The 26,010-nt window shown below is 36.5% G+C and overlaps 1 protein-coding gene across 1 annotated transcript; it reads left to right on the top strand.

Moving 5' to 3' along the window:
- The first annotated feature begins 15,261 nt into the window (after nt 1–15,261).
- On the top strand, nt 15,262–16,824 carry LOC136228005 (exopolygalacturonase-like). The gene is made up of 4 exons (XM_066016835.1): nt 15,262–15,411; nt 15,489–15,794; nt 15,875–16,390; nt 16,498–16,824. The coding sequence occupies exons 1-4, from the start codon at nt 15,265–15,267 to the stop codon at nt 16,717–16,719; spliced, it is 1,191 nt and encodes a 396-aa protein (XP_065872907.1). The 5' UTR covers nt 15,262–15,264; the 3' UTR covers nt 16,720–16,824.
- The last annotated feature ends 9,186 nt before the right edge of the window (nt 16,825–26,010 follow it).

The raw sequence follows: 26,010 nt of genomic DNA, 5'->3' as shown, positions 1-26,010 counted from the left end.
TAGCTCCTAATCATGCAACAGCAGGTCGAGGTCAGTCTAGAGCCTTTGCTCTGACACAGCAGGATGCTCAGGCATCTAATGCAGTGGTGACAGGTACCATTTCTGTATGTTCATTTGATGCTAGAGTTTTGATTGATCCTGGTGCTACACATTCCTTTGTTTCTCCTTGTTTTTCTATGAAATTTGGTGTACCACCCACTATGTTAGATTGTCCGTTATCTGTGGCAACGCCTATAGGAGATGTCCTTGACATAAATCTAACTTTTAAGAATTGCTTAGTAAAAGTAGGGGAAAGGGAACTCTTAGCTGATCTTGTATTACTTGAAATGTTAGATTTTGATGTGCTTTTGGGAATGGATTGGTTAGCCTCATATCATGCCTCTTTAAACTGTTATAGCAAGTTAGTAACTTTCAAAATTCCTGGGGAGATAGAATTTCAATTTCAAGGAGATCATAGCATGGCTCCTCATAGTCTTATTTCTGCTATTACTGCAAGAAGATTGTTGTATAAGAACTGTGAAGGGTTTCTAGCTTATGTTAAGGATACTCAAGCCAAGGGTATCGAGTTGGAGAATGTTGATGTGGTGAATGAGTTTATTGACGTCTTTCCTGAAGATTTGACAAGTTTGCCACCTGAGAGAGTAATCGATTTCTGTGTTGACTTAGCACCCGAAACAAGACCCATATCTATGCCTCCTTACCGAATGGCTCCTGCTGAACTAAAGGAGTTGAAGGAACAATTACAAGACTTGCTTGACAAATGGTTCATCCGCCCTAGTGTCTCTCCTTGGGGTGCTCCTGTGTTGTTTGTGAAGAAGAAGGATGGGTCAATGAGGTTGTGCATTGATTATCGACAGTTGAACAAGGTCACAATACGTAACAAATACCCTCTTCCTCGAATCGATGATCTATTTGATCAGCTCCAGGGTGCAAAGTACTTTTCTAAGATCGATCTGAGGTCCGGTTATCATCAGTTGAGGGTTAAAAATGTTGACATACCTAAGACAGCTTTCAGGACTAGGTATGGTCACTATGAATTTCTGGTAATGCCTTTTGGTCTCACTAATGCTCCTGCAGCTTTTATGGATCTAATGAATAGGGTGTTTAAGCCCTTCCTTGATCGTTTTGTGATAGTGTTCATAGATGACATTTTGGTGTATTCTAAAAGTAAAGAAGAACATGAGCAACATCTGAGGCTTGTTCTTCATACTTTAAGAGAGAACTAGTTGTATGCTAAGTTCTGAAAATGTGAATTCTGGTTGGATAGTGTCGCATTCTTAGGGCACCTAGTATCCAAAGATGGGGTGAGTGTTGATCAGAAGAAGGTTGATGCTGTTCTTCATTTGCCAAGGCCTAGTTCAGTGTCGGAGATTCGAAGTTTTCTTGGGTTAGCGGGTTATTATCGACGTTTTGTGCAAGACTTTTCTCGAATAGCTTCTCCTTTAACCAAGTTAACCCAGAAGAATGTGAAGTTTCAGTGGTCAGAAGCATGTGAGAAGAGTTTTGAAGAATTGAAAGTTCGTTTGACTTCAGCACCAGTGTTAGCCCTTCCATCTGGATCCGGGGGCTACACAGTGTTTTGTGATGCTTCAAGGGTTGGTCTGGGATGTGTATTGATGCAACATGGGCATGTGATTTCATATGCTTCTCGCCAATTAAAGCAACATGAACAGAATTATCCAACTCATGATTTAGAAATGGCAGCAGTGATCTTTGCCCTAAAGATATGGAGACATTACTTGTATGGGGAGACATGTGAGATTTTCACTGACCATAAAAGTCTAAAATACATCTTTGATCAGCGTGATTTGAATTTGAGGCAGAGAAGATGGGTGGAGTTTCTCAAGGATTATGATTGCACAATTCAGTACCATCCAGGAAAAGCAAATGTTGTAGCAGATGCTTTAAGTAGGAAATCTCTGGGTAGCCTAGCTCATCTTTCTGTAGTGAGGAGACCTTTGATTGGTGACATTCATGAATTGATTGACCAAGGAGTAGAATTTGAGGCAACATCTGAAGCGTTAGTAGCTCATTTTCGTGTTAGACCTATTCTATTAAATAGAATCAAGGCAGCGCAACAAGAAGATCCTCAATTGTGTAAAGTTAAGGATGATGTTTGTCAGGGTAAGGTTCAAGACTTCATGATTGGTGATGATGGAGTTCTTCGTTATGGGACTAGACTGTGTGTTCCTAGTGTTGATGATTTAAAAAGGGAAATTTTGGAGGAAGCACACTGTTCGGCTTATACAGTTCATCCTGGTTCCACTAAGATGTATAGAGATTTAAGAGAATTATACTGGTGGAGTGGAATAAAGAGAGATGTTGCAGACTTTGTTGCTAAATGCCTTACTTGTCAACAAATCAAGGCAGAACATCAGAGACCGTCTGGGTTGCTCCAACCATTACCTATTCCTGAGTGGAAGTGGGAGAATATTGCTATGGACTTTGTGGTAGGATTGCCTCGTACTAGGGGAGGGTACGATTCCATTTGGGGTGATAGTCGACCGTTTAACTAAGTCAGCTCATTTTCTTCATGTGAAGACAACCTATGATTTCTCTAAGCTTGCTCAGTTATACATTGATGAGATTGTTAGACTTCATGGAGTTCCAGTCTCTATCGTGTCAGATCGTGGTGCTCAATTTACTTCTCGATTTTGGAAGAAATTTCAAGAAGCGTTAGGTACAAGACTCCAATTTAGCACAGCGTTTCATCCTCAGACCGACGGTCAGTCTGAGAGGACTATTCAGACTTTAGAGGATATGCTTCGAGCTTGTATCTTTGATTTTGGTCAAAATTGGGATCATCATTTGCCTTTGGTAGAGTTTGCTTATAACAATAGCTATCAAGCTAGCATTGAGATGGCGCCTTATGAAGCCTTGTATGGTCGTAAGTGTCGGTCGCCGATTTGTTGGGATGAGGTTGGAGAAAGGAGACTCACTAGACCTGAGTTGATACAGTTGACTTCAGATAAAGTTCGTGTTATTCGTGATAGACTCTTAACAGCTCAGAGTAGGCAAAAGAGTTATGTTGATCCGAGGCGCAAGAATGTAGAATTTCAGATCGGTGATCATGTGTTTCTAAAGGTCTCTCCGATGAAAGGAATCATGCGTTTTGGCAAGAAAGGAAAATTGAGTCCGCGTTATGTAGGCCCGTTTGAGATTCTTGAAAGGATTGGTGCAGTCGCATATCGTTTAGCTCTTCCACCTGATTTTTCTAAGGTTCATCCGGTATTCCACATATCGATGCTTAGGAAATACATTCCTGATGCGTCCCATGTCTTACAACCTCAAGCTATACAAGTTAGAGATGATCTGTCTTATGAGGAGCAACCTATAAAGATTTTAGATAGTCAAGTTCGCAAGCTGCGTTCAAAAGAAATTCCTTTAGTTAAAGTTCTTTGGCAAAACCACTCTAGTAGTGAAGCGACTTGGGAGACTGAATCCGAGATGCGAATTAGATACCCTCATTTGTTCGATATTTCAGGTTAGTGTCCTTATAATTTTAATTCGGGGACCGAATTTTTCTTTAGGGGGGAAGAATGTAATGACCCTAACCGAAATAATATATATGTATTTGATTTATAGTACTCTTGGTTTTGTCAAATATATATATATATATTAATTTTATAGTACGTATTAGTTAATTAGGTGGTTATAGTTATTTTAATTATATTAGAGCTATATTTTAAATCCCTAATTTAAGTCATTATCTTATGTTTGTGAAAACCTAGCCTCTTAAAAGAAAACAGTTTCCTTCAAAATACCTTTTGAAGGACTGCCGTCAAACTTCTTTTTTCCCTTGCCGTCGAAGTCGAAGTGCGAGGTCGACTTTACCTTTTAGCTGCTCATCCATTTGTCCGAGTAAGTCATCACCTTCAAATCAATGATTAATTCTTTTTCTATTAGTGCTATACCCCAAGTGGCTAGCAAACTCTTTTCCACAAAATGTTTTCCTGTACCTTGAAAACAGAGAGTAATAATTAGGATTTAAACAATTTTGTTCCATTATCTTTATTTCCATGGGTTCACAAGAATTTATTATATTTTAATATATTTTTTAGGCTATTAAATTTTGGGTATGAAACAGAAATTGTAAAAGCTAAACTAGGTTTCACTTTCATTTTTCTTCCGCCTACAACTTTTTGTATAATTAGTAAATCTATCAGTTATGTAATATTTTAATATTTATCAATCGTTTTAGTTATACAGTTTAAACTCTAATTTCCTTGTTTCCCAATTGGAAATTATACTTATAGGGTGCTCATCCTTCTTTTAGAAAGCACATTAATCCCATTTCCTAACATTTCGTGTCCGTGACAGTTTAGTTCATATTCGAGTTTAGATTAATTCATTCGGTTTCCGTCGTTCTTGTCCAATAGGAGGTTCAGAAGTTCCCTTGGACTGTTAATCGACAAGAATTCGTGATCTTAGGTGAAGCACTGTTTCAAAATCTCAGGTGAGTGGTAATTATAGTACATGATCCTATTTGACTGAAATATTAGATTGAAAAACTGTTTATCAAAAATTAGCGTTTGGCAGTATATTTTCGTTCCTAAAAACGTATAGCTTAAACCTTGTGTTTACTAAATATCCTTAGTATTAGAGCGTATATTCTGGGAACAGGCCTTTATATTGATTTGTTTTATTATCAGGTACAATGAATTTATTAAAAATTTGATTTGATATGATTTGTAGTTTCTGATACGCGATTGATCGCAGTTATTACCTTTGTTTAGAAATCTGATCATTCGTTCAATCAGTGATGATTTTTTCTAAATTATATATGTATATTATATGTTTTCAAACTGGTACAAGTGCTCAGTATATCTATATCTGTTATCTGGCCTCTCACCGATCTTCATAACATTAGGTCCTTGCATTTGTCTTTGAGTCAGGTTGTCAGTTGTCAGTTTGTCGTTAGTTGTGTCATCATTAGAATCATGCATAAGATCGGTGAAGGCAATTATCTGTTATCTGTATCTGTTATTGGTAGCGTGCTTACCATTTATCTGGCCCTGGTGGTGTGCAGTATCACCACTCTGTTACACTGTACCATGTGTTTTAAAGCTTTTGTCTTATTTTCTGATTATTCTAATATTTGATATTTTGAAAGGCTTCAGTATTATGTTTGACAATTGATTGTCAGCATTTTGGAATTGATTATCTTATATTGACCATTTGGTTTAACTGATTTTGAAATACTATATTTTGAACTATATTTGTCATAATTTAAAAGTATCAGCTTGCCTGCCTGTTCCCTTTCTGTTGTGTGCTGTAGCTACTACTCATTGAGGTTTTCGCTCGTATTGAATCTTTCTTTTTCAGATTAAGGTCCCTGTTCGTGAGGTAACCCTTGGATTGATGTTGAAAGAGATTGCCTAATAAATTAGCTTTATATTATCTTTGGAGAATTTTGATTATTGAGGTTTAGACTTGCACATTTGATTCTTTTAAGGTTTATTCATGTAATTGAGACGAGTTTGATATTCTGTTAGTAAATTTTGGAATTTCTATTAGTTCAGAATTAAGGCTAACATAGATTAAAGTTAATTTAATTTATGCGCCGGTCATGGCCTGGGTTGGGTCGTGACAAACAAGTTTTGGCGCCGTTACCGGGGATTGAGAGCAACAAATTTATAGCTGAAATTTCTGTAAAACAGGGTGTTTTTAATCTGTGTGTTAAGGCGTGCAGGAACAAAAAGGTCATTTTTTCGTTTATGCGTAGAGCTGCACCTCCTGTTTTTCCTATCGATCTCGAATTAGAGAGAACGTGTAGACGAAACAGAGCGGGAGCTCGACGTGCTAGACAAAGAGAAAGGCAAAGAGAGAGAAGAATGGCTGGAAGAGAAGGACCAGAACAACCAGTTCCTCCAAACCAAGAAGAGGAAGGAGAAAATAATAACCCTCCTGTTATGAGAATCAGAGACTACTCTAGGCCAACTACCGAGGGACACTCATCGTGTATCGTATTGCCCAACGAGGGAAACAACATGTTCGAAGTAAAAGGGTCCATGATACAAATGATCCAAGCCTCGGTGCAATTTAATGGGTTTCAATCTGAAGATCCTAATGGGCATCTTCAAGAATTCATCACCTTGTGCAACACATTCAGGTCGAACAGAGGTGTCTCTGATGACGTGATTAGATTAAAGCTGTTCCCCTTTTTACTAAGGGATAAAGCAAAAACATGGCTGCGAAATTTACAGCCTGGAATGATCACGAGTTGGGAAGAGATGGCAAGAGCTTTTCTGATGAAGTATTTTCCGCCTCGACAAGCCATCAAGCTACGAAATGAAGTGTCACGCTTCATACAGGACGAAGATGAGTCATTGGCAGAAGCATGGGAAAGATACAAGGAGCTGCTCAGAAGGGTGCCAAATCATGGTATCCCTATGTGGATGCAAATGCAGAATTTTTACAATGGCGCGACCAACGTTTACAAAATCCAGATCGAATCTATCGCAAATGGTAACCCAGAAGATCTAGAGCCACAAGCTTTATATGACCTAATAGAGAAAGTGGTCAGCACGAGTTACAACTAGCATTCGTCAAGAAGTGAAGGAAAAAGGACAGGAAATGAGGATGTCGTGTCAAAACTAACAAGCCAAGTAGAACAGCTTACTCGGCAGCTGGGAAAGATAAATGTCTCGTCCATTCACAATGAACCGCCATTTAGTGAACCACCATTCAATGAATGACACTTGCTGTTTCTTAGATGATTTTCAGAGTCTTACTACTTTGCAGGAACATGACACATTAGAAACTTTCTTGGGGAGAGAGGTGAACATATGCGAGGGAACAGGCTGTTCCATTGAAAGCAACTTTCCGACACCTCCGTTGGACCCTGCTATTCCAACTCATCAAGAACCACCAAAGGTACCAACTGTGCCTATGTCTAAGCCAGAATTGAAGCCGTTGCCTGAACATCTCGAGTACGCTTTCCTTGAACCACCCAGCGGAAGTCCTGTCATCATATCATCAAAATTAACTCATGACCAAAAGGCGCAACTAATGGCGGTCTTGCAAAGAAACAAGGCTGCAATCGCATGGAAAATTGATGACATAAAAGGAATTAGCCCGGCAGTCTGTGTTCATAGAATCTTGATGGAAAAGGACCACAGACCAACTGTTCAGCCGCAACGTAGGCTAAATCCCCACATGAAGGAGGTTGTGAGAAAGGAGGTGATCAAGCTTCTCGATGCTGGCATTATCTACCCAATATCTGATAGTGTGTGGACAAGCCCTGTCCACGTTGTGCCAAAGAAAGGAGGAACAACCGTTGTCCTAAATGAAAAGGACGAGCTAGTACCCACAAGAACAATAACAGGGTGGAGAGTTTGCATCGATTACAGAAAGCTTAATGAAGCCACAAGGAAGGACCATTTCCCCTTACCCTTCATTGACCAGATGTTAGAAAGACTAGCGGGCTACGCATTCTATTGTTTTCTTGATGGGTATTCAGGATATAACCAAATCGCAATTCATTGCGAGGACCAAGAGAAAACCACGTTCACATGTCCGTATGGGACTTATGCTTACAGAAGGATGCCTTTCGGACTGTGCAACGCTCCTGCCACTTTTCAGAGATGTATGATGTCGATTTTTCATGACATGGTGGAGCGGACTGTGGAAATATTTATGGATGACTTCTCGGTCTATGGAAGTTCATTTGATAGCTGTCTAAACAACCTTGAAGCGGTGCTCACGTGGTGCAAGGAGACTAGCTTAGTCTTGAACTGGGAAAAGTGCCATTTCATGGTCACTGGAGGAATTGTGCTAGGGCATAAAATTTCTGAGAAAGGAATGGAAGTGGACAAGTCAAAAGTGGAAGTAATCGAGAAGCTGGCTGTGCCTGCGAACGTCAAAGATGTGAGAAGTTTTTTGGGGCACGCATGGTTTTATCGCCGGTTTATAAAAGATTTTTCAAAGATTGCACTCCCATTGTCAGCCCTACTCCATAAGGAAGCCGAGTTCTCTTTCAATGCAGACTGTTTGAAGGCCTTTGAGCTCTTAAAGACTAAGCTGATCAACTCACCTATACTAGCAAGACCAGATTGGGAGCAACCTTTTGAAATAATGTGCGACGCAAGCGACACTTGTGTGGGAGCTGTTCTTGGACAAAGGATTGAGAAGAGGTTTCGACCTATCTACTATGCCAGCAAAACATTGAACGTGGCCCAGCAAAACTATACAACTACCAAGAAGGAACTTTTGGCGGTTGTGTATGCTTTTGACAAATTCAGGCCCTACTTGGTTTTATCCAGGGTGATTGTTCACACAGATCACGCAGCGTTGCGATACTTGTTCGCGAAAAAAGATGCTAAGCCAAGATTGATCAGATGGTTGCTATTACTTCAGGAGTTCGATTTGGAAATTAAGGATAAAAAGGGAACGGAAAATGTTGCAGCAGATCATTTGTCAAGGATAGATCACAAAGGCAGGTTTGAACAAACAGAAATCGTGGAAAGGTTTCCTGACGAGCATCTGTATGCGGCACAGTCTGCGCCATGGTTCGCCGATATAGCTAATTACCTTGCAACTTCGCTCAAACCACACAACCTATCCACGAATCAAAAAAGGAAGTTTTTCTCCGAAATCAAATATTATTTTTGGGATGACCCTTACCTTTTCAGGTTGTGCGCGGACCAAATCATTCGAAGATGCATATCGCAAGAAGGACAAGATGTTCTCAGCCACTGTCATAACCGTGAAGCAGGAGGATACCATAGTGCAAGCCATACCGCGGCAAAGGTTCTCCAATCAGGTTTTTTCTAGCCCACTCTTTTTAAGGATGCTAATGCATTCGTTGGAACTTGCAATGAGTGCCAATGAACTGGAAACATTTCAGCTCGAAATGCTATGCCCCTAAACAACATAGTTGTGTGCGAAATTTTTGACATCTGGGGCATAGATTTTATCGGACCATTCCTAACTTCCCAAGGGAATAAATACATCCTAGTGGCTGTGGATTATGTGAGCAAATGGGTCGAAGCAATAGCTAGTCCCACCAATGACGCCCGTGTGGTAGTCAAATTTCTAAAAAGACTGTTCGCCAGATTCGGGGTCCCGCGAGCGATCATCAGTGATCAAGGGACCCACTTCTGTAATGCGAAATTTGAAAAATTAATGGGAAAACTTGGAGTCTCACACAAGGTTGCCACACCATACCATCCACAAACCAGTGGACAGGTGGAGATCTCCAATAGAGAAATAAAGAGAATCTTAGAGAAAACCGTTGGCAACACTCGGAAGGATTGGGCAAACAAGCTCGATGATGCTCTATGGGCATATCGTACCGCTTATAAAACACCGATTGGAATGTCTCCTTTTCGGTTGTTATACGGGAAATCTTGTCACTTGCCGGTGGAAATGGAACACCGCGCATTTTGGGCGTTAACATTTTTAAATTTTGAGACGTAGGCTGTTGGTGAATAGAGAAGTTTACAACTGAGCGAAATGGAGGAATTCAGGCTGTTCTCATACGAAAATGCGGTGAATTACAAAGCCAGGACCAAGCAGTGGCACGACAAAAAGCTCATAAACAAGGTGTTTCATGAAGGACAAAACGTCCTTCTTTACAATTCACGATTGAGGCTCTTTCCAGGAAAGCTCAAGTCAAGATGGTCAGGACCATTCATTGTGAACCGTGTCTTTGCACATGGAGCTGTTGAAATTTTCAAATACGGGGGTGATCCTTTTAAGGTGAACGGACAAAGATTAAAACCATATTTAGAGAACGATCACACAAGGAAGATCGATACTGTGCATTTCCAGGATCCCCCAAGTCAGTAAAAGCAAGAGAACAAGGTGTCCGCTACAAACACCAATTGTAGCACAAGTAACTTTGCATTTTATTGATTTTTATTTTTATTTATACTTTTTATTTTTTCTTGTGTAAATTGTGTTTGAGTTTGACTTCATCATGACTAATTTCTGCCTAGGCACAATTGTAAAACCTAAAAATCCTTCCAAGGGTGAGGTAGTACAATTGTACCTGTGTTGTAGGGAAGGGAATATCGTAGAAATTAGGGCGGTAGAAATTTGTTTATTAAAAGCTAGGTAAAGTGGAACGTCCACTCCTATGCCAAATAGGCAATCATACCGCCTGTTTTTCTCCTCGATAAGATTGAACGGTTGGGGGGATATAAATGCTAAAATGAAATCTTGACCGTTCATCAACCCTCATTCTGATTCGAAAATACGCGCCTTTCTGCCAATTTGTCCAGGTGGCCGACTTTGATTCGGCCTCATAATGACAGATTGGCGAGAAGACGCCTCGTTTCCCCTACTTAAAGATGATTTATCTCAGTTCAGTCCGTCTATCACCATATTTCTTTCTTTTCTTTGAGTTTTCTTTTCACAAAGGCAGTTCATGATCTGTGCCCTATACCACTGGAAAACCCTACTTAAACTTGAAAGCGAAATGAGAACCCGAGGCTCGGGCAAAAACGTGAAAATAGAGGGATCTTCTAAGAAAGAAAAAGCAAAGGCAAAAATGGCGGACCCTAGCACTGTGGCGTTTGTCCCAGATGAGAAGCTGGTCAAGAAACTCTCCCAGTTTAAAGACGCCTCTGTTCAGGCGTACTATGATAAGTTAGCGAAACTTCAGTTCGGACCCATCCGAACAGTTTGCTGGGAATCCCTAAAAAGGCTAAAGCTCGAGGATCGTGTACGCAACCTCATGAAGTCCGGTCATTTTGAATGTTTCTTTGAAATGACGGAACATGCCTATCGGGAACTAACACTCGAGTTCTTGGCCACCTTTAAGCACAACGCTGAGATAACCGAACCTGACGAAGAGGGAAAATTTAGCTTCAGGCTCATGGGTCACTCCCAAAGGCCTTCGCTTAACTTGTTCAACCAAATGCTTGGTGCTGTCGACGATGACGATCTAGAATCCGAGAGCTATAAAGAGGCATTCACCACAACGCCTGATGTTTTTGACCCTGTGGCCTTCTAGGAATCACTTTCAGGACAGAAACATTATGACGGCAGTTTGACCAAGGCGTCCAATATCGATGATTACGCTGTTCGGTATTTACACAAGTTGATCTCCGGTACAATCTTCGCCCGGGAAAACCAAGCCACTATGCCACATGCAGATCTCACCGCGTTGTGGAGTATGGCAGTTGGACCGAGAATGAATTTGGGATTCTGGTTCGGAGAGTACATCAGCGCGTTTTCTAAGAAAAACTCGTCGATCATCTGTTGTGGAAGCATTATCACCAGAATTGCGGAGTCAATCGGGGTTTTTAAACCTGAAGACCACTCTCGTCTCACGATTGTGAATCACCCTGACCCGATTGATCTCAAGAGCCTCCAAAAGATGTTATTCGGAAAAATTGTGAACGGGAAGTGGGTCTGGATGTCTGACTTTGTTACATCTCGGCAGACTGAGAGCCGAAAAAGGAAAAGCGAGCCTACTGTATCAGTGTCGTCAGATTCCGAGCATGTCGAGAAGCCGAAAGACTTGGACTTTTATAAGAAATGTGCAAAGATGACATGCAAGGATGTAATGGATCGATTCAATGCCCTGTTTGCCCAGAATCTGGCAAACCGCGAAATGATATTCGCCATGGAGCAAAAGTACGCATCGCAACAGGGCGAGATCGATATGCTCAAAAGCCTTTGCATTGAGGAGCATGCCAAAGAAAGTCCCTCTGGTTTCTCTGTAAAAAGTTTGGTAAGACAAGTGCCCGAAACACCTGCCAGTGCCAATGTTAAGGCTAACGCTGCTGACTCCTCGAAGGAGGAGGGTATTCCTGCCCCTGTGGATAGAGAGGTTAACTCCTCTCTTTCCCATCACGCCTGATCTATCCCAATATTCGATGTCCTAGCATCTGGTAACCTCTAATACCCTTACTCTATCATGTTTTGGTCCGCCTATTTTGTAGTCACCTTATCTACAATCTGCTGCCGTGATTATTAACATTGGGGACAATGTTTTGTTTTCTTTTGGGGGTGGGGATTGTGTTGTGTGCATCACAATTTATGCGGAAATAACATGATAAATGCTGTTAATCGGTTTGTTTAAATTAGTGATTTGATGTAGAACAAATACCCCTTGAGAATTATTGTGCATATCCTTGGTAATTATTGTCTGTTTCCATTGTTTTCTCTCCGCTTGTGTTTGTTCCATCTAGGGAATTGCTTGGTGTTATGTAGGAATCAAAGAGCAGACTGTGCATGCTATTTGATGTTAGGTTGTGTTAATTGCTTGTGTGCACTTCGTGTTCCTTAATTCAGGAAGTTCCAAAAAATTTTAAATCTTTAATTCCTCTGTCAAAATTAGTAATCATGGTCTTACTGCATTTTTCCCCGAAAATAGTGAGAACTTGAGCCTTATAATGCATCTATAGTATGCATTGATTGTTGTGAGTGGGTCAGCACTCACTATCTTTAGGGAGAATTTGCCTTGGTGCCCTGATGAAACGGTGATTGGTTCTGATTTTCATAGGAGGAAAAAGGCATTTAGTTATTCCCTCCGCTACACAAAAGGCACCTGTGCTATGCACCCCAATTATTAGGATAACCAAGTCGAGCCATAACCTGCTCTTTCTGAATAACCACGAATGATTGCCCTCTCCCTTCACTTATAACTCTAAAAAACCCTGAATTTTGTCTTATGCTTCGAATCGCCAATTGTTTAAAATAAAAATCATGTGCTTGAGTTACGCAAATATAGGCAATTGAGCAAACATCGCTTAAGGAAAAGATTGAATGAACTAGGGAATATAATGTGGGGAGGAAGGAACCTTTGTTAATAGTCAAAAGAGTACTGGGTTATGAGGGAACAGGTTGTGTAGATAAAGTGTGTGTAAACAGCAATCATTATAGGCTGCGTATGTTAAATAAAGTGCAAAAAGACAGAATTCATACACTGAAATAGCTTTTCACTATCAAACCAGAGCCCCAGCCTAACATTACAACCTTGATAAAGTCCTTTGGACTATGTATGGAGGAACTTTGACCCATAGATTCGGGACCAATAGGCAAACTCGCACCCTAAGGGTGTGGTGTCTGAGCTGAGGAGTGAAATCACATTTGTTTTCCTATGGCAAGAAGATGCCATGCGAGAGTGAGTGAAATATTCCATTCCTTAGTGAGGCATGTCTGGCTGTTGGTAACTTTTTGTGAAAGAGGAAGTCTAAATTTTAAGATTTGAGGAATTTCTTGAGCAAAAAGGACACAATTTTAAAAAACAAGCTTTTACTCTTCGATGAAACCTTAGCATGCATCTGTTCATCTCCTAATTGTGCCAAGCGTTCTGTGTCTCTTTACTCCTCGTTCTCATTCATTAAACTAATTTCATTCCTAACCCTTTTTCTGATTCCTTCTTACAAATTGTTGCTTGAGGACAAGCAAAGGTTCGATTTGGGGATATTTGTTAGGCATGAAATTGACTAAGTTTAACAGATAAATTATAAGGGAATTCGGGTATTTTTATATCATTTTGTAAGGAATAAGGGCTAATTAATGTCCTTGTGCAGATAAGCAAAGAAAAATGCTAAACTCGCTGGAAACAGCATGTTTCGCTAATGCCAATGAGGAGTGGAGCCTTACTTATTTCCAGCGGTTAAACGCCAGATTATCCAATGACGGACATCGACAGATCGTTGGTGGCAGTGAAAGGAAAGTGGCAGGACAGCAGGTGAAAGTGTGTGGCGATGGGATTGCCCAAAAAAGCAAGATGATTTGAAGTCTCACCCCCTTGAGTGTTCAAGGGTTAATTTAAAAGTTAATCATTTTAGTTTATTTTAATTGTAGTAAGTAGTTGACTTTGTTTGTAAAAGGGTACGAAAGTTGTACCGATTTTGGGTAGTCTCTGTCTTTTCCCTTTAAATAGGAAAAGCAGAGAAGGTTTAGGAATCGGGATATTTTCTTAGTTTTAGTTTTTTTAGAAGTAGAATAGAAGGAAGAAAAGAGCTCTCATGGAGTCTCAAGCTGTAACAAGAATCCTCTTCTGCTCACTGCTCAATATGAGTGAGTAGACATTTTGAACGGGCACGGCCTGACCGGCCCGGTGATGTAAGTTTTACAATGTTTTTTTATGAATATTTAGTATTTTGCCAATGTTGTGGTCAATGAGGATTTAACTTTCTTGCTTAAGCATGTATGCATGTGTTAGATGAATGTTAGGACACTGCTTTCATCTTCACCGATATCTCTATTGATCTCCCAACTTCGAAGCTGACAAGTTAGAAGGTTGTGTCGAGGGTTTTCTCATTTAGAAATGCAGTTTTGTTCTTAATGCTAGAAAGAACGTATCTTTAGGACGCTAAAGATGTTAGTAAATCTTAGGAGTTTGAGAACACACGACAGTTGACTCAAACTCACTTCAAAACTGATACTTTGGTTTCGTTGGCATTATCTTTTATTCATGGAATGTTGTAAGATGTAGCGCACCGTGTTCGGTTATGTCGAGCCTGTTCTATTCCCAAAAATCTTTGAAAAGTAACCTTATTTCCTTGTTTTATCATTCTGCCTGATTCATTAAACAACCAATATCAAACAATCAACCATAAGGGAAGACACTGTTGCAACACACACTGTTTAGCAACGATTTCCGATATTTATTTGAATCACAATCCCTGTGGAGACGATACTCACTTATCACTTTATTACTTGTATCTAGTGCACTTGCTAGAGTCTCTTTTGAGGACAACAGGTAGCCGGAATATGAAATTACAAATAAAAAAACTCATCTTTCCTTAATAAGGTTTGAAATTGCACGGTCTTGTAAATGTTAGACTTAAGATTTCAATGTTTTGAACGTAGAGACTAATTCTTTTTCCCCAATAACCATTAGGTAAATTTATACCTTATCCTATAATACTACAAAGATCCTAACGGCTTCGTATTTGTTGATAAAAGAAAAATTGAAAGTATATATATCAACTCATGAATAAAGAAAACGATATACATTCACTGCTCTTATTACCTTCCATTTTACATTACATTTTATTTATCATATCTCTTTTTTATAATCATTATTTTATGAAAATAACATTTGAGGTTATTGAACTCTTCTACAATAGTTTTCCCAAAAAAAAAAAGTTGCACAAATTTAAAACATGAATATGAAATGCATGCGGTCCTCATGCATGCATTTGAGGAAACATATGGCATTTCTCCAAAAATAGGAAGAGTCAATCGTAAACAAAAGAAGATCTAACAATTAATTCCTAAAATTAGATAATGAACACTTATAAAACCATCATCCAATTAAGCAAGAAAATATCAAAAGAAATTGTAGAAAGATAAATGGAATCTTGTTTAATGTTGTCAACTCTATTTACGATTTTGATTGTGTTATCTAATGTAAAAGCACAAGCACCAGCAGCACCGGGTGCGGGTGGAGGAGGGGATATAACGACATTTGGAGCAAAACCTGGTGCAGATAGTGCTCAGGTAATTCATATAGGAACAATATTACATTACTGTTGAGCAAATATATGCATTAATTAATTATAATTTTCCTTTGTTAGGCTATAACGACTGCTTGGAAAGAGGCATGTGCGGCAGCAGGTACCGGTACAGTGACAGTTCCTACAGGAACATTTCTAACAGGGCCAGTGTTACTGGCAGGTCCTTGCAAAGGAGAGATGAAATTTAACCTTATAGGAACCTTACAGGCACCACTTAAAGTGGAAACTTCTGGTTGGATTACTTTTGAACATGTTGATAAACTCACAATAAGTGGGACTGGAACTCTAGATGGTCAAGGCGAAGAAATGTGGAAGAGCCAACCTGGTTGTTTCAAGACTGCAAAAATGTGCAAGACAACAGCAATTGTAATTATGCTTGCTCATTCAGCATCAGCAGTTATATTACATATATCTATTTGTGATTCTAACTAATTAAAATTATGCAGAATCTAAGGCTTGATTTCGTAAAAACTGGTCTTGTGGAAGGTATCACATCCCTCAACAGTAAGAATTTCCATATCAATGTTTTGTCTAGCACTGACATCACATTGCAGAAGCTTACAATAACTGCACCCGCTGAAAGCCCTAATACAGATGGAATTCATGTTGCAAGATCAAAGGGAGTTACCATTACTGACGTTAACATTGGTACTGGTGATGATTGTGTCTCTGTTGGTGATGGAACATCAGACTTAAAGGTAATAAACGTCAAATGTGGTCCTGGTCATGGAATTAGTATCGGAAGTTTAGGACTTTACCAGAATGAGGAACCTGTAACCGGAGTCAATGTTCAAGGATGCACCCTTACAAAAAGTGATAATGGTGTGAGAGTTAAATCATGGCCGGACAAATACGGTTGCGAAGCATCGGGCATACACTTTTCAGATATTACTATGGAAGAGGTTGAGAATCCTATCATTATAGATATGATGTATTGTCCACCCGGTGGATGCAGTACAACGGTACGAATTTCCACATATTTCTATACAAAAATGCTATACAAGGATTGGTTTCATTTTCATGTCTTATTTTTTTTATCATATCACTAACCTTATTTCTTAATTTCTAGGCTCCGTCAAAGGTCAAGCTTACTGATATTTCCTTTAAAGGCATCAAGGGTTCAACACCCACTCCTGATGCAATTTCAATCAACTGTATGCCTGGAAGTTGCACAAATATAGGACTTGCTGACATTGATCTCAAATTTATTGGACCTAAAGGACCTCCAATAGCTAATTGTACCAATATTAAGCCAACTATGACCGGAACTGTGAATCCTGCAGGATGTTAATGTTAATTAATGCAAATCCACACCTATTTTTGACCTTTATACAATTTTCTATGCGAGAGTTTTTGCAATTTTGGTTATATATATTGATATGTGATATTAATTCATCTCTACTCTTGATGCTAATGGATTATTGTTTTTTTTAGAATATATTAATTACTTATTTTGAGACCATTACCTTTTATTTTTCTCCACGTGTTTTATATATCCCTACACTTAATATATACATTTTTATGGTTTGATGATCCATTTTTACCATAACATTAGATACTTGCTACCCTAATTGAAAAATATAATATAATTTTCTCTACTAGTTAAAACCACCACTTGTATATGGTTTAGGTTTGTCACACCCGACCCTAAACAACCTCAATCGGCATCGAGCGTGAAATAGAAAGATCATAATCAATACTTAGGCGTCTCCAATTTATCCAAATATCATTATATTACAATTGCAATACCAAAGTTCTAACCATAATTCTAACAATAAGCAACAACTTCCGATCCTTGCCTAATCGGTCGGTAACCTTCTCTCTATCATGTACTTTCTCATCTAAAAACATTAAAACATTTAAAAAGGTGAGACAAAAATCTCAGTAAGAAACTATCAGCTATAAAAACCAACTTTACTTAACATAGCTACATATATACATTTATAAAGGGATTTAATCAAAACCTTATAAAATATACTCAAAACGTAAGTTTATAAAATAAAATTTATGTATGTGTATCCATCCTCGAATTCCACCCGTATAGATCATAACATCAATCATAACAATATCGAGATATCTCATTTATATCTCGTTCCTTGCCTAACAGTTAGGACTACCAGTCGTGCACTCTGTCCATATCGCCATTAGATATGGTCTTACAACTTACAACTCCTACCCCGGGAAATCCTAGATGGACAAAACCATTTAAACTTTCGAAATATCACAACTCATAAAAATCATATTTGGACTTCAATCCAAAATAATAACAACAATAACCGCAATAGATTTCTCAATCCAAAAAAAATTCGTAAGAAATCATCAAATTCATTTTATTCAATATATATATACATGGAAACAAAAAACATATATATATATATATATATATATATATGTAAATCAACCAAATCAAGCCTTAAATCAACATAATCAAGTAAAATCTGAAATTCACATAGAAGCATAGTCAATAGCTTCATTTGAACCATAATTTCACAATAAAAAACAAAATCGTAAAAAACCCCAATTTTATAAAATTCTTGCATAACCCTAAAATATCAATTTATGGAAATTCTTTGATTATATATATATATATATATATATATATATATATATATATATATACATAAAACTCAAAATATAGTTGATAGTTACTTACCTTGGCTACTAATTGAAGAAAACACACCTGTTCAATTCTCCTCTAAATTCTGTCTAAGACGTTTCCCTCCAATCACTGCCGAAACTCAAAAACTCTTCGGTTAGGACTTAGATCTATGCATAAGGATGCTATGGTTTCAATTTCGAGTGATTCGGATGGTCGAATCTCCGTAAATCAAAGAAACGGTGGAGAAACGGTTCAGAGAAAACTGATGATAAAAACGAAAGAAACAGAAAAAGAAAAAGAAATAAAATAGAGGATGATGATCACCACATGTAAAGATTTGAGATATATATCTCAAATTTCACAAACATCACATTTGATCCTTTATCTTTCTATAATCTTTTAAAAATTATCCTAACTTTTAATTTACACATAAAACCATCGAATTAACTCCAAACTTTTTCCATAGCACTAAATAAAAATCACACACCTAATAATTATAATATATACTAATATCAAAATATAAATTCTAGAAATTTAAACACAGACGTGACAATTCTCCCCACCTTAAGAAATTTCGTCCTCGAAATTCATGTTCTCTAATCTAAATTTTCTTCCTCAAATAACCTTCAAGATCACAAAATTATTTCAAATTATCAAGATTCCTCATAATCATCATAAGACCACAAATTCTAATGTTTCCTTCCATTAACTCCATCATTTATCTATATCCACATCACTGTAACAATTATTTATACATAACTCTTAGTAACTCTAAATTCCAATCTAGTTAATTCCATCATCATAATCCACAATAAAACTTCAAATATCATTCATATCTTCCGAACATATACCAAATCTCACTTTAATAAATTTAAATCACAATTGATTCTATCAATTGCATATATATCAAATATATTTCACCTATCTCCAAATTCTACAGACTTAAAAAAAATCACGTTTGAACCACTAATATGTACGATATTATATTTTTCTTAAACTTCAAATAATCTGAATAAATGATTTGCATCAATATATAATCTTATTTCATCGTGATAATAATACTTATATCTATATAAAAAAAATCCACTCCAATCATTATTTATAGTATAATCTTCAATCATTATCATCAACATCACTATCACTCTTATAAGAGTCATTTCATAAACATCAACATCAACATCACCAATATAAACCTCATTACTATGATACAATTTCCTATCAATAAGAGTCATTTCATAAAATCTTAATATGAAGATCACTCTTATAATTCTCCATTTAACTCCTCAAAATCAATTAAGCTAACATGCTTTTTTTTCTTATATTCACCACTATATATACCATCAATCCAACCAAATAAACTTCAATCGTTTCTCCAAACTATATAATCAAGAAATATAGAGTACCTAAATTACGACAATCAATGTTTTTTTCTCCAAACTTCAAATAATATCTTTACACCCATAAAAGTTAATAAATCTATAATATCATTCAATTTTCTTAATTGACCTATAAACACTCAATTTGATCCTTTTATAAACTCAAACCATAATCACACAAACTTCAATTCAAAATCACTTCTATTAACAATATATGTACTACAAAATTTTAATTATCAACATATATATCCTCTTATATCATATTTATCTCTTAATTTTCTACCTCAAACTGTGCTTAAGATCAGAAAAATTTGTCCTCAAGATTCATATCTTAATTATTTCCTCAAACACTATTTAAGCTTACCCAATTTTCATATTTAATCATCAAATCACGAACTCTAATATATTCTCCCACTTTACTTTTCATTAATCACTAACATCGGTATCTCTCTAAACATCATTTATATAACTCTCAATAATTCTAAACCCCAACCAAATGAAGTTCACCAATAAAACAGTAATTTAAATTTCAGATCTCATTTATTCAACTTAAGATTCTATAATACACTAAATTCATGTTATAATCTCCCAATCATTAATCAACTTCCAAACCCATTAAATGAAACCTCCATATTTTATCTTTCTCAATCCCATATCTATTATCTTCAATTTATCACTTTATCATTTCCTCAATTTCCTATATTCCTAAGAAGACCATCAGATGTTGTTTCCAGCCTAATTTCTTCATATGGAGTCCGATTAAGGCGATTCAAAAACCTTTGGAAACGTAAGATAAAAATAAAGAACTTTCATTTAGGACTCTATGACAGATTCAACCTATATCTGGTCGAAAAATACATCATAAGATTCATATACGAATCTGATTCTCTCGCAGCACCTATATAGACAATTCTCTATATCTCTAGCTCAATGTTATGACTTACTCATAACCCATATCACCAAATATCAAATAATTTACTATTTTTCATACACCTAAATATTGCTAACCATCAAATCTCATTTTTACACCTCATTAGCTAGTTACTCAATCCTCGAAAAATTTCAAATTATTTCTTAGCTTGCACCAAATATTCATATTTCTCAATTACTATCAACCTTAGGTCCGAAGAATTTCACATAGAGCTCTGATACCAAACTGTCACACCCGACCCTAAACGACCTCAATCGGCATCGGGCGTGAAATAGAAAGATTATAATCAATACTTAGGCGTCTCCAATTTATCCAAATATCATTATATTACAATTGCAATACCAAAGTTCTAACCATAATTCACTACAACAAATCATCATTTGCGCCACAAATCATGCCACGTGAATTCAAAATTCGTGGCATGTTTTTATTTAGCCACGGGAAAAATAGATTCAAATATAAATTCATGATTTCTTAATATATTTATGCCACGATAATTATTTTCCATGGCAAACATACATGTATGCCACATTATATTTCGTGGCAAGAAAATTACTTATTCTAAAACTAATTTCTATTCATGTATGTGGCGGTAAAAAAATAAATCATTATTCATCCAAATTTTTGGGCGTCATCTCTTCCCACCAAACGAAAAAGAAAAAGTAAAGAGGAATGAGAAAGGAAAAAAAACTCAAGTCGATCAGTTTTTTATTCTGAAAAAGGGCCGCACACCCTTAATTAATTTCAGGACTCTCTTTGTTCTTCCCGTCACCACATCCCTCCATTTCTTCAAATTCCCGCTGCGGCACCAACACTCTCTCTAGGGTCAATCGGCCACATCTCACGATGTCGTTTCTCAATGCCGGAGGTATACTTCTCCCTAATTCTGCACTCTGTTTTTGTGAATATTTTTCAATATGGAGTTTTCTCTCATGGTATTGCTAGCTATTTCCTAAATTGGTGGGATATTTTCAATATTGAATTTTTAATCATGAAGAAGTTCACCATTGTTGATTATTTAGAAAAAATAGGCTAATTGGTTTCAGTGAAAACTAAAAGGAATGTGAAATTGGGTAATAATTACGGAACATTTGAAATAATGAATGGTTAACATAATTTCTTATTTGCACCTTGCATTAAGTGGAGTGTTTTAAGCTAGAGTAGAAAATTCATAGGATGTATTAGTCTGTTGAATGGAAGTCATTAACAAACTAAACATCCGTTTGAAGAGACTCTATCATATGAAAAATTTCGCTGCTCAGTATTAAAATTGATTATTTAGGTGCACCAGACACTCCACATTTATCTTCTTTGGCTAATAATGTTGCATTAGTTTTATATTTTAGCGATAAGCTACCAAAATAGGCTCCACATTAGGCTCCACATACAAAATAGCACTAATATAGGCTTAACCTTTAAAAAAGATACCAATTTAGGCTCCACGTATCACTTTCCGTTATCGAGGTCTAAATTGGTACCATTTTTTAAACGTTAAGTCTATATTAGTGCTATTTTGTACGTAAAGTCTAAATTGATATTTCTCCAAAAACCATATGACTATTTTCGTACTTTATCTTTATATTTTAATATGTTTTTGAAAGTTGAAGCTTTACAAGTTAGGATAAGGACTAGTCCTCCCATTAGCTCTCAATGTTATGGACAAGATGGAGGTGCACTTGGAACTCATATGGACCTTTTCATATTGCTTTGCTAAAGTTGTCAAGGTGAGATCCTTGGAATTGTATATATATGTTTGCATCATAATGCACTGTTATGTTTTATGTGACCATTTTCTTACTAGTATTATAAGTTCTGCAATCTGCTTTGTTATGTTTTACATGATAATTTTTTGCTAGTACTATCAAGGTCTGACTTCTTTAAATTTTTCATTTTATCCTTGCATTTTATTTAATAGTAGTTTCAGAAAGCAACCATTTTTTGTATATTTGTTATATAAATTCGTAAATATTTATACAGTGGTGACGAAATTAAATAAAAAAACCCGTGCACGGGTCTAAAACTAGTTGTATTACTATTACATGTGTCGGATGCAATGGACAGATGGTATTGTTGCAAAGATTCATATCACACTTTCAAAACTACAAAACGTTTTCTATGAGAAGGTTCTGACATGTTAAGAACGTTGTAATTTTTACTAAGTGGGAGGAGAAGGTCGAAAGGGATCCCTCCTAGTTTTATATTACGTTTCAGGATCATAGGTTCATCGGAAGGACACATAAGGGCAGCAAAAGAAACTATTACTGAGAAACTCTTAGAAGTCTTAATTCATTTATTCATTCTCTTCCTAAAAGTTATTCTGCTAGATGGTAATGCATCTCTTAATGTAACTTTTGTGAAATTCGTTTATTAAGTAATTCTTTCATTGAGTTAAATATCAGTCGGTGGACTATTCACAAGAAGGAGAAAGATTCATGTCTGGCAGATGTGTATTACTTGAAGAGTTCACAGCCTTGTCCAGACCTATTTATGATGCTTGGAATCTCATTAGATGATGCTATTTTCAATTCTGCATCTGCCTTGTATTATAATATAAGCCTTTGAATACAATCAACTTTTGGCTGTAGTTTCTTAACCTTCATGTTCAAATTCCTGAGTTGAAAACATATCTTAACCTTAATGGAAGACTTGTTCTCTGATCACATTCATAGATACACATTTCTTCCAGTTTCTATGTTCGTTTTCTGTTTGAAAAAATGTTCTAAAGAAAAGGCAAAGTTCTGTTTTTTGTCCTTAAGTAATGTTGTTTTTTGCTATTAGGGTGGAATCGAATTTCCGTCAATTGAAGTCTGATTTGATCATCTAAATGTAGAAGCATAAGCTTTTGTAGGAAGTAATGATTTTCCTTCATTCTTGAACGCCTCATGTGTTGTAGAGGTAAGTGTCTATAGAGTAGCAAACTTGTTTCCTATTTGATTTGTTTATAGTGTGCTTATAAGCTAACTTCCATATTTTTTTTCAATCTGAAAAGGGTCTCTTAAATTATTTACATCTGTATAAAGAGACCATTGACCATCCTTAAGGATGTTAGGGAATCCTCAACCCATCAAGGTGTATGAAACTTTGAATATTAAATTTCTGAATTGGCTTGGTTAATGTTAGTTGCTCATCTTTTCGGTATGTGTACATGGCGACTTTGCTTTTGGGTCCTCCGAATTCTGGAAAGGCCTGACTTTTGTTGGGTCAAGCTGGAAACTTGATCCTGATCTATATATATATTCTACTTTTAATGAATCGCGAGGATGTAGTTTCTATTGTTTCACGACTTCTTGAATTTCTTTTGCATTTCTTGGGTAGTGTAATTTACAATGGGCATGCAATAAATGAGTTTATACCTTGGAGAACGGCTGTCTATGTCAGCCATCATAATCTTCATATAGAAGAACTGACTGTGAGAAACTGACAGCCATAATGATCTTCATATAGAAGAACTGACTGTGTGAGAAACTTTGGCATTTTTCTGCTCGCTGCCAGGGAGTTGGAACTCAATATGGTAAGATAACCAGACTTGATGTGCTAATTTCTTCTTTTTTTCTCTAAAACTATTTTCACAATACTATGTTAAAACTTTTATGATTCGCAGAAATGTTAGTAGAGAGTTATGAAGAATAGCAAAGGCAACAAATGTTTGGGGGATGGTCAGGTAACTATTAAGCAAATGTTAACTGAATTTCATTGCTTATAATCTAGTTAATCACTGAGGAAAGTGTTATTTGAATTTTTTTTGATGTTAATCCTTGATCTTTTATCGAGTAATTAAATGTTTTACATTAAAGAAACTCGATTTCTCTATAGAAGTTCAATGATTGATGTTTATTATATTTGTTGTAATGCGGCCTGCGATAACATGGGGGTGATGTAAATGCAATTGACAATAGGCTGCAGACAGTGTTACATTTGGCATCATGTAAAGGATCAATCAGAGTAGAAGATGTGTTGTTGCTAAATGGAGGTGAGGTGAGCCAGCCGATTTAAATGGTTATCGGGTAAATTTTTTTTATGTTCGAAGTTGATGTCCTATCTGATTCTCAGATTGTAAACTACATGCTCATTGCAATAATTTTGTTCTTATTCTTCGTGGTTCTTATATTGTTAGCACTGCACCAAATTTCATTTATTAATTTTTCCTTAGTGTTTAATGAATATTGAATTTTGCCAGCTTGTCTTACTCCTTATTGCGCGTGCTTAAATTGTTTAATTATCATTTAATTTTATTGCACCTATTGTGGAATTAGCCTTGTAAAAATATATGAATACCAGGAAAAAGAAACATCGAGAGAGCCCTTTATTGTATGACATTTCTTATCAAATATTTAACTTTGAGAAGATTTCTCTATTTATTTTATAGTTATTTTATTATTATAAAATTTGTAGTCATATTTTTCTAGTTCTGCTCATTGTTAGTCTAAAGCTAAAAAATGCATCATTCAAATTTGAATTTCTTTGCTGCAGACAGTTCATGTTACTGCTCAATATGGACAAATAGCTTTCTGAAATCACCTTACATATTGATTTGGATGCACCAGATAATGAAGGAAGGAGCCCACTCTATTGGCATGCTGAAACTCCGCTTTAAGAGGCTTATAAAATTACATTATTATTGATTTTGCAGGGTGTTTCTGGAAAATTGTAAAACAATTCTATACTTACTTTTGACCTATTTTTTCATATTCTATTTCATTTGTTTTGTACTTTGGTCCTTTTATAAGTGACCAAACAACATAAATTAAATGTTAAAATTTTATTTTCCATATCTAGGACAAAATGGCAATTTTTCCGTGAACATCAATGAAAGATTTTCTTTTATTACACTACACTTTAACTACTTTACTTTTTGTTATTTAGCTTCTCTTAAAAGTTGATATAATACTAATAACAATAATATTAATAATAAAATATAAAATTAATTTAAAATAAATTATTAAAATTTAATCAAGTTTGCCACGATTATGCTCATGGCAAATTAAGGTTTCTAGCCACGAGTATTTTGTTTTTGCCACGGTTATGTTCATGGAGAAGTAAGGTTCCTAGCAATAAATGTCATATTTTCGCCATGATTATGCTTGTGGCTAAGTGAATTTATTTCCATTGGTCGTCATGTCTTGCCACGGGTATTTTACACTTGCCACGATTTTACTTGTGGCAAAGAGATATGATTAGCCATGGATTTTTCCATGGCATAAAAACTAATTTATGCCACAACCATTGTTTTTCCGTGGCAACTATTTAGCCACGCTCACTTGTGCCAGAATTCTAACCGTGACGCAAGTGATGATTTGTTGTAGTGATTCTAACAATAAGCAACAACTTCCGATCCTTGCCTAATCGGTTGGTAACCTTCTCTCTATCATGTACTTTCTCACCTAAAAACATTAAAACATTTAAGAATGTGAGACAAAAATCTCAGCAAGAAACTATCAGCTATAAAAACCAACTTTACTTAACATAGCCACATATATACATTTATAAAGGGATTTAATCAAAACCTTATAAAATATACTCAAAACTTAAGTTTATAAAATAAAATTTATGTATGTGTATCCATCCTCAAATTCCACCCGTGTAGATCATAACATCAATCATAACAATATCGAGATATCTCATTTATATCTCGTTCCTTACCTAACAGTTAGGACTACCAGTCGTGCACTCTGGCCA

This window comes from Euphorbia lathyris, chromosome 4, assembly GCF_963576675.1.
Source record: "Euphorbia lathyris chromosome 4, ddEupLath1.1, whole genome shotgun sequence".
NCBI classification, from domain to species: Eukaryota; Viridiplantae; Streptophyta; class Magnoliopsida; order Malpighiales; family Euphorbiaceae; genus Euphorbia; species Euphorbia lathyris.
The sequence above is the reverse complement of the archived record's forward strand: the minus strand, read 5'-3'. Positions and strand labels throughout refer to the sequence as shown.